The 13,809-nt window shown below is 44.7% G+C and overlaps 2 protein-coding genes across 2 annotated transcripts in view; both read left to right on the forward strand.

Moving 5' to 3' along the window:
- tenm2a (teneurin transmembrane protein 2a) overlaps positions 1-13,809 on the forward strand; it is a 675,012-nt gene that overhangs the window by 658,124 nt on the left and 3,079 nt on the right. The window contains exons 33-37 of the mRNA XM_063189651.1: positions 1-14; positions 5,067-5,363; positions 8,955-10,313; positions 11,678-11,945; positions 12,278-12,408. The exon at positions 1-14 is cut by the window's left edge and continues 222 nt beyond it. Coding sequence (XP_063045721.1) covers positions 1-14; positions 5,067-5,363; positions 8,955-10,313; positions 11,678-11,945; positions 12,278-12,408 — 2,069 coding nt within the window. The remainder of the gene's footprint in view (positions 15-5,066; positions 5,364-8,954; positions 10,314-11,677; positions 11,946-12,277; positions 12,409-13,809) is intronic.
- tstd1 (thiosulfate sulfurtransferase like domain containing 1) overlaps positions 1-13,809 on the forward strand; it is an 81,931-nt gene that overhangs the window by 50,240 nt on the left and 17,882 nt on the right. The gene's annotated exons all lie outside the window — the stretch shown is intronic.

Consider the following 13,809-nt stretch of genomic DNA (forward strand, 5'->3'; position numbering starts at 1 on the left):
GCAGGAAGCTGAGGGTAAGACAGACAGGGCACAGACGTACAGTAGTGATGAGTCATAGTTTTTTTTTTTTTAAATGTTGATAACGCCTTTCAGATACAGTGCCCTCCATAATTATTGGCACCCCTGGTTGAGATGTGTTTTTTAGCTTCCAATTATTTTTTTTTTTTTTCTAAATAATATGGGACCTTAATGGAAAAAAAGAGAAAAATCCAACCTTCAATACAAGTGCATTTATTCAGTGGGGAAAAAATCCCACATAAAGAAATAATTATTTGACATCAAATAATGTGTGTCACAATTATTAGCACCCCTGGTGTTAATATTTTGTACAACCCCCTTTTGCCAACAAAACAGCACCTAATCTTCTCCTATAATGTTTCACAAGATGGGAAAAGACAGAAAGAGGGATCTTCAGCCATTCCTCTTTGCAGAATCTCTCTAAATCATCCAGAGACCTGGGTCCTCTCCTCTGTACTCTCCTCTTCAGCTCACCCCACAGGTTCTCAATGGGGTTGAGGTCAGGGGACTGAGATGGCCATGGGAGGAGCTTGATTTTGTGTTTGGTGAACCATTTCTGTGTAGATTTGGCCATATGTTTAGGGTCATTGTCTTGCTGAAAGACCCAGTGAAGACCCAGCTTCAGCTTTCGGGCAGAGGGCAACAGATTTTGATTTAAAATGTCCTGGTATTTCAAAGCATTCATGATGCCATGCACCCTAACAAGGTTCCCAGGGCCTTTGGAAGCGAAACAGCCCCACAGCATCACTGACCCACCCCCATACTTCACAGTGGGTATGAGGTGCTTTTCAGCATGCGCATCTTTCGTGGTACGCCAGACCCACTTAGAGTGTTTGTTGCCAAAAAGCTCAATCTTGGTCTCATCTGACCAAAGCACACGGTCCCAGTTGAAGCCCCAATACCGCTTGGCGAACTCCAGACGCTTGCGTTTATGATTGTGAGTGAGGAAAGGTTTTCTCCGTGCATGCCTCCCAAACAGCTTGTTGGCGTGTAGACAGCGCCTGATGGTTGATTTGGAGACTTTGTGACCCCAGGATGCTACCATTTGTTGTAATTCTGTAACAGTGAGCTTTGGAGATCTTTTGATTTCTCTTACCATCCTCCTCACTGTGCGTGGTGGCAAAATAAACTTGGGTCCTCGTCCAGGCTTGTTTACCACTGTTCCAGTTGTTTTGAACTTCTTAATTATTCCTCTCACAGTGGATATGGGCAGCTGCAGTTGAGTGGCAATCTTCTTGTAGCCTCTGCCTGACCTGTGAAGGTCGACGCACATCTGCCTCACTTGTATGCTGTGTTCCTTTGTCTTTCCCATGTTTAAGAGTGGATAAGAGAAATGGCCTCGGTGTCACGTCATATTTATACCCCAGGGAAACAGGAAGTGATGAATTACTAATTAAATGTTCCTACATACTCTGGTAAACTTTGTAAACTACTGTAGAAATGACAGAAATGCTTCAATTATATTTATTTCCTGGGAAGTGTTAAGGGTGCCAATAATTGTGGAACAGATGATTTAATGAAAAATAATTATTTTTTAGTTTAGTTTTAGTTTTTTTCATTTTCTTACAATTCATTTGAGTTGAAGGCTACATTTTCCTACAATTTTCAGTGTGATAGTATTCTTCTGCAATAAACACTGAATTTATTTTAAGGCTTTTAACACATCTCAACCAGGGGTGCCAATAATTATGGAGGGCACTGTAAGTAGCGCTGATAGGATAGGTCTCTTGATGTTATGAAATTTGGCTGTGTTACAGTGGCTTCCAGAATAATCTTTTTCGGACTAGTAGTACTGTTGTGTACGTGTGAATTTACTCACGTGAACAGTGGACGTACGGCAGCCTCCAGAGCTGGTGTGGGAATGTGGGAATGTGTATGTGTGTAGTAGGCCTATGTGTATTTGGAAAGCGCTTTGAGACAACTTCATTGTTGTAATACTGCGCTATATAAAAACAGTACATGTTATATTGTATTGTATAGTTTGGAGACGTGGTCACTCACTTGGCTAAGGTGCTGTACCGTATACCCAGGGACTCGGGTTCTAGACCAGCTCTGGGTTAAGCTGGGAAATCCCATGCTGCTTTGCACAATCATTCCAATCTGAACGACAGCATGGTCCCTGTCTCTTTGCAATCAGAGAGCAGGGAGGTGTGGAAAGGCGATGACTGCGGTTTATTTGAATAGATACAACTGACACCATTGGCTATTGTCTATGTATGCCAAAAGATAGGCCTACACATTCTTATCGCCCAATAAACAGCCGTCGTCAATCGTAAACCACTCGCCCTCTACAGGATTTACAGTAGGCAGTAGGCAGTATACAGTAGGCAGTAGGTCTCCAGACCTTATCTCACTTGTGATTAGGTCTGGTGATACAATAACCAGGCCAGCTCTAGGTTGCTTCCCGATCCGTCCCCTGTTTCTCTCCCACCTGTTTCCTGCCGGCCTCTCTATTGTCCTGAATGGGGGCATAAACAACAGATTAATTTTTATATTTTAAAAATATCAGCACTGGGGTTAACCTTGACTTGTGAGAGAGGGGGATCTCATTTATTGATTAATTTACTTCATGAATTTATTATAACTCATTTTACTACTTTTTTTTTCTACTTATTATTAATATGGATGTATTATTATACTTTATGAATTTATATGGGGGAGGGGGAGAGGGGGGGTTCAAGCACTTTTGACTACTACTTTTATTACTAGCCTATTCTTGAAACTACACAGTGTTTTTGTTCCACCCACAATTTCGTTGCCTTCAATGACAATGACAATAAACTTGTTGAACTTGAACTTGACGTATTAGTCACACCAGCAATCACCAAACTTTATTCACTTACATTAATCATTGACTTTATTGTGGGACATTGGTGGGAAACTGCGGCTTAGGGTGATGATGTAAAGATTGGTCATAGTAGCCAGTCACCAGATGTATAGTGAATTATTATCCTAGGGCCAACCTGAACTTAGCCCCCTGTAGGCTTCCACTTAATGATCATTTCCCATCATTTAGTATGACCAGAGAGAGTAGAGAGATATATACTTAAAGAATCTCTGGTATGACAGTATACTGGCCTACAAAGGTAAAGTGCAGTAACTAACTACACATTTTGTCACAATTGAGTTAAGACTGAAAATGGTCTTCCTTACCTTTAGCTTTATGGTTCAAATGTGTTCCGTTTTAGAGATATTGCCATGACAATTTTACAGTAACTTTACAATATCCAACCTAACACCAAGGCTTTGAAGGCATTTTTGTAAGTTTGCCTGTTCTTGGTCTAGTTACTGCACTTTGCTTGTTGTTGGCGTAGTTACTGCACTTTGCCTGTGTAGGGCATTGTAGTAAGACTGAGACAAGTCTATCCTAGCATAGGACACTGGTAGAAAACTAGGGGTTAAGTGATGTACCTGTAGAGTTTGACTGGTAACACTTTACAATAACGTCCCATTCACAGCTTTATAAACACTTCATTAACATTTAATAACAATTAACATTTAACAAATCATTTACAAATGTTTGTAAATGAGTAATAACCAAACTATGAATGCACAGTGGAGTGGGAATCAACTTATATGGTGTGAGTTTTATGTGGTTTCATGCCCTCTGGTCTTTGGAGGAGAAACTTCCAGGACCACTGCGAATGCGCTATGTCTGCTGTGTTAGCATAGTATTTCTTGCCCATTTAAAAACATTTGTAAACATTTTGTTGATAATTAGTTCATTATTTATAAAGTGTTTATAAAGCTGTGAATATGAAGTTATTGTAGTGTTACCGTTTGACTTTAGACAGAAGTCAGCCGGAAATGAATTATCGATGTGGGATACTCGCCTCATGTGGTACGCCTGAGCTTCTGCGAGTGCATGTCCCCACTTAACTAATGGATGTCCTTGAAATTAACTAATCAATGCCGTCCTTCTACAGTATGTCATCAAATACTGAGAGTGGATTCTGTTAACAATGTATTACACAGTGCTGTTTAGGTACAGTTAAAACAAAAGCGTACCTCATTGAAAGATCTGTGATGTTACCCTGCTTTCTTAATTCTATAGTCGACATACAAAATGAATTTAGAGTTGTAAGCCTATTATTTGTATCGGTCTCATATGTAAGGAGCATTGATATGTTAATAATCTTAACAAAATTTAGATGACACACCCTTTACCATACAAGTTCAATTGGTCTATTCCAGAACACACCCTTAAAGGGGTATGACCCTATTTTGGGGCTGAATACAGTTAAAATCATTGCCCTGGGTTTATAAAGGTGGTAAAGTGTCTTATTTTTCATGTTAAGGGTTGTCTTGTTTGAAGGAGGGAGTAAGTATCTAAGCTAGTGAGAGTCAATGGATCACACATGCCAATGATCCATTGACTTTCACTTTAGCTATACACTCCCTCTTTTAACTTGTCTTAAAGCAAGACAACGCTTAACATGCAAAATAAGACACTTTACCACCGGTCAACGATTTTAACTGTATTAAGCCCCAAAATAGTGGCATACCCCTTTAACTACATGAGTTAGATGAATTGGTCTACACTACACTATGTCTATCACCATCCCCCATACCAGGAGGCCATCAAATTCAGCACGTTGACGCTATTACTCCATAGCACTTGCAGCTGACCTTAACGCCCCCTTCTCTCTCTCCATATTCTTCTCTCCCTCTGTCTGTCTCTCCATGTCTCTCTATCGTTCTCTCTCATTCTCTCTTTAACCCATCTCTTCCCTTTAACTCTCCATTGTCTGTCTCTCTCTCTCCCTCTCTCCCCCACTCTCTTCATCCATCACTGCCTCTGTCTCTCTTCTTCCTCTCTTCCCACCCCTGTCTCTCCATCTTTCCCTCTTATCACCATACTGTCTCTCTCTCATCCATCCTTGTCTCTCCACCTGCCCCTTTGTCTCTCTTCCTCCATATTTTCCTTTCTTCCCCTCTCTCTCTCTCTCTCTCTCTCTCTCTCTCCCTCTCTCCCCATCTGCCCCGCCCCTCCACCTCCACCTCCTGCCTCCCTCCTCCCCCCCTCCCCATCATCATCACCCAATCAGGCGCACGGCCGCAACCTGCTCAGCATCGACTTCGACCGCAACACGCGCACAGAGAAGATCTACGACGACCACCGCAAGTTCACGCTGCGCATCACCTACGACGCGCAGGGCCGGCCCGCCATCTGGCAGCCCAGCAGCAGCCTGGCCGTGGTCAACGTCAGCTACTCGCCCTCCGGCCAGCTGGTGGGGCTGCAGCGCGGCAGCATGAGCGAGCGCACCGAGTACGACCACCTGGGACGCATCCTCTCCCGCTCCTTCGTGGACGGCAAGGTCTGGAGCTACAGCTACCTGGATAAGGTGAGAGGACGGATCGGGGATCGAGATTGAGATTGAGGTTGGGGACTGAGATGGGGATAACGGTAATTGAACGTGAAGAGAGAGAGCATAGCTCATTCATTCTGAATGGAGTCTGCACTCCTCCGTTGGCGGCGCCCCTAGAGTGCAGTACCACCCGGAAGAGTGGAGTCTCTCAAAATACTCTTAAAACCAATTGGGACAGAGATGGGGTGGAGGGCGTGGGGCTGTGTGTCATCTAGTGGTAATTGACAGATTGGTTTCCCGCTCAATTGGACCGCTCAGGATGACAGTCTATGTCTTCTGCAGATTTATGGCTACAGAAATCAATAGAATTTAGTTCGAAATGGGTGGAATTTAGTGCCTCCAGGCGGGTTTTGAGCTTTTTTTGGGCTGGAGTCTCTTCTGGCAACCCTGGTAATTGAACGTGAAGATGGGAAGAGGTGGGGGTCATATTCCCAACTCATCAGTTTCTGACTACCTTTGATCAGACTTCCCTTGGAGTCAAAATGAGGACATGCTCCTCAAAGGCATAACTTGTGGTACATGTGCATAACTTCTCTGACGGTTAGGGTTCTGGAAAGCTCTAGGTTTAGGCCACCTAGTCAACATGCGACGTGGCAGTGCATACGTGCATATCAAAGTGCATGCTAAAATGCCACAAATGGTAAAGGGTATACAGAAGACAGATCAGGGTCGGGGTTAGGACTGAGGTTAGCGGTTGCTGCCGGTAATTAAAGGTGGTGGGGGGCAAGGGCACAGAGTGGTTCATGAGGTGGAAATATATTGTAATTGTGTGGTCCTCCTCAAATTTCAATCCGAAACTCTCAACAAGCAGGCCGTGTTGCCTTATGGTGCTTAAGCTGTCTGTTTTGGTTAGTGTGTGTGTGTGTATGTGCGTGTGTGCGTGTGTGTGTGTGTGTGTGTGTGTGTGTGTGTGTGTGTGTGTGTGTGTGTGCGTGTGCGTGTGCGTGTGTGTGTGTGTGTGTGGGCGCGTCACTGTTTGCTTCAGTGATTCTGCACACTCCTTGCTCTGTAAGCAGGAAACCAAACAAGGTGGCCGAGGGCCCGCACCGCCATTACACGGTGCAGGCCAATCAACTCATTTGCGTTCCAAAGCACAGAAGAGATGTAATTTGATTGGCTGCTAAGCCCACCCCCACCCCCTCCTCCAAAAAAAGAAAATCAACAACCTTCTGGCCAAAATTGCAGACAGTGCCTTGAGTAATGGTAGGGCATGGGACAGAAAATGAGAGATAGAAAAAAAAATCCCATAACAGGAGCGCCCGGGGCCTTTAAAGTATGCAAAAGGGGGGGGGTTGATGGCGCTTCTGTTTTGTCTGGATTATGAATGCGCCACTCCAGCAGGGTGGTAATTAAAAAGGGAACAGCGCAGGCTATTTGCTGACTGCCGTGACAAACAATTAGGAGATAAACATCGTTCGTCAAGAGCGGTTTTGTGCCTACCCCCCACCACCTGTCACAATAAATCAAAACTAATTGTGGTGCGGGGAAGGAAGAGATTCGGCTTACATCGAGTTATGCCATGAATATCGCTACAGATGTGCTATTCAGTGCAGACAATCATTATAAAAAAAACAAAAACAACCCCTCGCTGTCGGACACTCTGGGAAATATTATCGTAATTAATGTCAGTACTGATTGCCCAAATTATTGTCTTGGTTCAGTAGGCGAAAAAGGCTTAACCTTAGCCTGAGTTGATTATGATTGTGACGTACAGAAATGTTTACAATGGGGGTGTGCTGAGGTGCAGTGTAATAATGCACTTGCACCATATACAACAGTACGTTTGTCTTTATTAATTGCCCTATTGGAATAAAGGCAAACACCCAGCAAATGCCTAAAGAAAAGCAAATGGTCATGATGTCTCATTCATTCATTTCCTCTTCCTACTCCTCCTCCTCTTCTCACTTCCTCCACAAGTCGATGGTGCTGCTTCTCCACAACCAGAGGCAGCACATCTTCAACCTTGCACGGCAACGCAGTCTCACCCCAAGTAGTCAATTTCTGACTACCTTGGACCAGATGGCAATTTTTGACGTCTTGGGTATTCCTTCCACGTCACATTTTGACTATGTGGCCTAACCCTAAAACCATTCCTAAACCTAACCTCAATGACGTTATGCTGCCACAAGGGGGCGCGTTTGAGGACATAGTCAAAATGTGACGTGGAAGGAATACCCAAGACGTCAAAAATTGCAGTCTTGGGGTGTCAAAAATTGAGTAGTCAAAAATTGACTACTTGGGGTGAGACTGTGTAGTGCACGGATACACATGTACCCTAAACATTTGTTTATGGTATTTGTTTATGGTCTTCCCGTTTGTAAACAACCCGCTCTGCGCACCCCTGTTTGTGCACTCTTCAACCTCTGATTGTTGGAAGCTGCTGTCACTCAAAGAAATGCTCTCACGTGGTTGGCTGCTTAGCATCTTGCCCCTCCTCACATCGCGAATTTTTGCAAACAAAAACCTATGTATTCACTGCCCTATCTAGCCAGCAAATGCCCCAGAAAGAGTGTGTGTCTTGCAATATTCATTATGTGTAGGGAAGCCATGGCCTAATGGTTAGGGAGGTGGACCGCCATATCCATGGCTGAAGTGCTCTTGAGTAAGGCATCTAACCCCACATTGCTCTGGGAACTGTAACCAATACCCTGTAAATATCTGTAGCTCACTTTGGAGAAAAAGCGTCAGCTAAGTGTAAGTGTAATGTACAAAGTGTATCATGTGTGTAAGCTACCTGGCACCTTAATTTCCCCCTGGGGATCAATAAAGTAACTCTACTCCTCCTCCACCACTTCCTCCACAGTCGATGGTGCTTCTTCTTAGCATGAGCTGGTTTTGATGCCTGATTATGACATACAGAAATGTTTACAATGCGTGGGCAGAGTCGTATAACATAGAAGTAGACGTATTCTTACAGATTTCAACACTAGTAGTATGGCATTACATACTGTGGTTGAAACCATGTAATATCGTTATACAACTGTGGATTGGGGCTCTTGTAATTACAGCTGTAAGAGTACTCTACTTCTACTTTATACAACTCTGGATGCGGGGTGTTGTGGTGTAGCGCAGTGGTTCTTAACCTGGGATGGTTTAAAGGGACACTGTGCAGGAAATGGTCAAAAAAGGTACTGCAACTATGCTGCTCATTGGAACTGGGCTGCCTATTGCCACATTTGATCTTTACATGAAAGTTTACTCAGTAATAAACAAATATTCTCTAGTATGGTCCAAGTACAGTCATTTTTGCAGCTAAAAACGGCTATTTTTGGAAATTCAAAATGGAGGACCATGGAGAAGATCCCCCTTTTTATGTTTGAAAAGTGTATTTTTTCCAGTCATAAAGAATACTTAGAATTTGATGGTGGTGGTAAATATTCATGAAAAAGGTAACATTAGTGAACGGGCAGCATGAATTCTGGAAATAAACAACTACAATTCTCACACAGTGTCCCTTTAAGAACCACTAGCGCACTAATACACATATACCATAAAACGATTACACAGACAACAGCTCCTTTTCCCACTTATTCTCCCACTCATTCCTAATCCTCTTCCTCTCCACAGTCGATGGTGCTGCTGCTCCAGAGCCAGCGGCAGTACATCTTCGAGTTCGACGCGACGGGCCGCGTGACGGCCGTCACCATGCCGAGCGTGGCGCGCCACACCATGTTCACGCACGTCTCGGTGGGCTACATCCGCAACACCTACGTGCCTCCCGAGAGCAACGCCTCCGTCATCCACGACTTCAGCGAGGACGGCCGGCCGCAGGCCGTCCACTTCCTGGGCACAGGCCGGCGTGTGCTCTACAAGTACGGCAAGCTGGCGAAGCTCTCCGAGTTGCTCTACGACAGCACGGCGGTCACGTTCGGCTATGACGAGACGACCGGGGTGCTCAAGATGGTCAACCTGCAGAGCGGAGGGTTCTCGTGCACCATACGTTACCGCAAAGTGGGCCCCCTGGTGGACAAACAGATCTACCGCTTCTCCGAGGAGGGGATGGTGAACGCGCGGTTCGACTACACCTACCACGACAACAGCTTTCGCATTGCCAGCATGAAACCTGTGATTAGCGAGACACCGCTGCCCGTGGACCTTTACCGGTATGACGAACTTTCCGGCAAGATCGAGCACTTCGGCAAGTTTGGCGTCATCTACTACGACATCAACCAGATCATCACCACGGCGGTGATGACGCTGAGCAAGCACTTCGACACGCACGGCCGCATCAAGGAGGTGCAGTACGAGATCTTCCGCTCGCTCATGTACTGGATGACAGTGCAGTACGACAGCATGGGCCGCGTGGTCAAGCGCGAGCTGAAGATCGGGCCTTACGCCAACACGACTCAATACCGTTACGAATACGATGGAGACGGCCAGCTCAGCGGGGTCAAGGTCAACGATTGGTCCACCTGGCGCTACAGCTACGACCTCAATGGCAACCTCCACCTCCTCAACCCAGGCAACAGCAACCGTCTCACGCCGCTGCGCTATGACCTCCGCGACCGCATCACTCGACTGGGCGATGTCCAGTACCGACTGGACGAGGACGGCTTCCTTAGCCAGAGGGGGCTGGACGTCTTTGAGTACAACTCCAAGGGTCAGCTGTCGCGAGCGTACAGTCGAGGCACCAACGGCGGCGGGAGCTGGAGCGTCCAGTATCGCTACGACGGCCTCGGTCGGCGGGTCTCCTCCAAGAACAGCCTGGGCCAGCACTTGCAGTTCTTCTACGCCGATTTGACTTATCCGGCCCGCGTGACTCACGTCTTCAACCACTCCAGCTCTGAGATCTCGTCGCTTTACTACGACCTGCAGGGCCACCTGTTTGCCATGGAGGTCAGCAGCGGAGAGGAGTACTACATCGCCTCAGATAACACCGGCACCCCTCTGGCGGTCTTCAGCAGCAATGGCCAGATGATCAAACAGGTGTGTAGTGATTCATTTGACTATAACATTATAGAAGTAGACTTCTCACTGTATTTGTTAGACTTCTAGAGCAGCGTTTCCCAACATTTTTTATCCTGCGTACCCTCTAAGCCATTTTGCCATATGAGTACCCCCTCACTCATGCTCTGTATCTGTTCCTCTATCTCAGTGTGACTACTAGACTCCATATATTTGTTATTACTACATTATTCCACATACCCCCTGAGGTGTGATCACGTACCCCTGGTGGTACACTTACATCTGGTTGGGAACCACTGTTCTAGAGTATTAGTGTATGAAATAGAAGTCAAACATTCACAGGAAGACCCAGAGTGTAGAGGTGGTCATAAATACCTTCAGCTGGGAAATAAACATTCCCAAACCTTATGTATTGACCAGGGGTCTTTACTACAAAGCTGGTTCAGGATAAGTTAAGGTTAAGTTAAGAGGTAAATCATATAATTGAAGAGCCTGGAGTCCTCATTTTCTTAAGAAAAGCTCTTGTATTAGATGATTTACCTCTTAACTTAACCTTAACTTATCCTGAACCAGCTTTGTAGTATAGGCCCCAGATGCTTAACCGTAAGACGCACTTAAAGGGGCATTCCACAGGTGGAGACATGAATATGTATGGAAAGTGTGTCATATATGTAGTAGAATACTGTAGTAGCATACATTTCTAATTTGGTGCCTTGTTGGCCGAGAAAAGGCAGGAAATGACTTTTTGGTGCTTGTGGATTTGTGACAACAATACCCATAATGCATTGCAATGCTGAAGTTCCACAGGTCACACCCAGCCAGCTCTGCCAGTGCCTTACTGGAGCATCAATGCCAGTGATTTCAAAAGCACGGGCACACTGATTTGGGATAGGTCTGTTAGCGCATTAGGTCCAACCCCCTATGGGCGGGGTTGAAAGGGTGGGGAAAAGGCTTGTAGTCTCAACAGAAATCCACCTCTCTTACACTTCCTCCTACACTGATGCAGAATGACGATTTTTACATCATTGTAGGAGGAAGTGTTAAGAGGTGAATACGGATTTGTCCTGTCTCAGGGAGAATTGAGAGAGTGTTGCACGACCATTCAAAAGTATGACTGGGTGTTTAGCAATTGAAAGCCTAATGCACATGGGTGGAGTGTCCCTTTAATGACCCCTGCTGGTAAACAAACACTAAGGAAAGTGTCACCTCACCCCTCTGTGTGGGGGTAGGAACGCAATGTATATAAAGACATGTATGCCCTGTTTGACTCCAGAATTGGTTGAATGGAACTATGAAGTTCTGTTCTAACAGCTCTCTAGCCGTTATTGAAATCTGCAGTGCTCAAACCTGAATTGTCTGTTGCCTATATTATATGTTTACTTCAGGTTCAGTATACAGCCTATGGAGAGGTGTACCTCGACTCCAACCCCGAGTTCCAATTGGTCGTTGGTTTCCATGGCGGCCTTTATGACCCGTTGACCAAGCTGGTACACTTCACGCAGAGGGACTACGATGTCCTCGCTGCCCGCTGGACCTCACCCGACTACGGCCTGTGGCAAAAGATTGGCAAGGAGCTGGCACCGTTTAACCTTTACATGTTCAAGAACAACAACCCCCTCAGTGACATAATCGACATCAAGAATTATGTCACAGGTAATTAACTGGCCTTTCATTTGCGTTTATTTTCATTTGCATTCACAGTCTAATGCCTCTTTTCCACTGCCAGTTTTCTGGTCAGCCTACAGCTCGACATAGCACAACTCAGCCGCCACTTTTTGCATTCCGATTCAGCTCTGTCATGCCTATTCGAAAAGCAAAAAGTGGCGGCCGAGTCACATTTTGCCAAGATGTAGGCCTACCAGAAAACCTGCAGTGGAAAAGAGGCATACGTTCACTTGCATCGCTTTGTGGTTGATCTCTGTAAATTTACATTTCACATTTGTAACAAGCTCACCTAATGAATACTGTTTTCTTATCGTCCACAGATGTGAAGAGCTGGTTGGTGATGTTTGGCTTCCAGCTCAGTAACATCATTGCTGGTTTCCCCAAACACACTCAGTATTTTGTAGATCCACCATACGAACTGCTGTCCAGCCATGATGCTGAGAATGGACAAGTAGGTTTCAGTAACGTCTGCATCAGAACACATTGTGATATCCTACATTTATCATTATGAGTTAATTAATCAACCAGTCATTCTGTCAATCAATCATCAAATGACTATTACATGACATTAGTGGTAAAGATCCATCAATTAAATCACCAAGCCACCCAATCAATCAATTAGTGCAGAAATGAATCATGTAATGCTAAATATTCAGTTAAGCAGTCAATCATTCAGTAACTGAATCACAGTCTACTTCAATCTAATCTTATTATTCACTTGTCCTACCTTAATGTCATTCCAAATAATTCAGTTGTAAGCAATAGAACTACAGTGTATAACTATGTAATTTAGTTGTTCTTCCTTTTTCGTCTCAAGTAAATGCAACTAATATCTTTAGATAGCATGACTCAAATGGATCAGAGTAATCAAAGACATTTACCCATAATCCACAAAGACACTTTGTGTGGTATGGGTATGGGTATGGGTCTGTACTACAGTGTGTATGTACGGTATGTATGCATTTACAATATGTAGGTACCGTATGTATGCAGACACGTGTCAATGAGCAGGGCTGGAGTGGCCATCTGGCATAGCGGGCATTTCCTGGTGGGCCCCGCACCCTTGTGGGCTCCTATATTCAGAAATGTAAATAAACAAAAACATTGTTTTTCGCAGGGCCCATCGGTGAGTCAGATTTGCGCTGCTAATTATGAGGGGCCCCTTTAAGCCAAAAGTGCTCGGGCCCTATTTCTTTCCCGGGTCAGCCCTGACAATGAGTGATATGGATTAGAGCCGTGTGTATTACGTGTGCTGCTAGACACCTTACCTTCCCTCTGAGATGAATTAAGTCACTCTAAGTAAAGGGAGGATAAATCACATCACATTGGTCTTCTTTGCTGGTAGTTTAATTGGTGAACAATGCGTTTCGCTGTTGCTTCATCAGGTTCACTCTGAAGCAACAGCGAAACGCCTTGTTTACCAATTAAACTACCAGCAAAGAAGACCAGTGTGCTGTGATTTATCCTCCCTTTACTTTGATTGCTTTTACTGCACATCACCAGCACCTGGACTCTGCTTTGATCACTCTACTCTACTTCTTCTACCTCCCAGAGAAATAAACAATATAGCCTCTAAACATAGACAGTGATGGAACATTTTTATTTTATTTTATCATGTTTTTATTGTTTTACCATATTTATATTTTCTTATATATTTTTCTCATTTGATGTATAAAGGTCCTATAGATAAGATACTATTTTTGTCACTATGTGACTCCATGTCCCTTCAATAGGCTGCACAACTTTTTGGTATTGACTAAGTGTCCAGTGTGGAATGCTTGTGTGTCCTAAATATTTAAGATGTTTTGTCTTGTATGTGTGGACATCACTTGTCTGCAAACCAAATCTACCT

This window comes from Engraulis encrasicolus, chromosome 23 (genome assembly GCF_034702125.1).
Source record: "Engraulis encrasicolus isolate BLACKSEA-1 chromosome 23, IST_EnEncr_1.0, whole genome shotgun sequence".
NCBI lineage: Eukaryota > Metazoa > Chordata > Actinopteri > Clupeiformes > Engraulidae > Engraulis > Engraulis encrasicolus.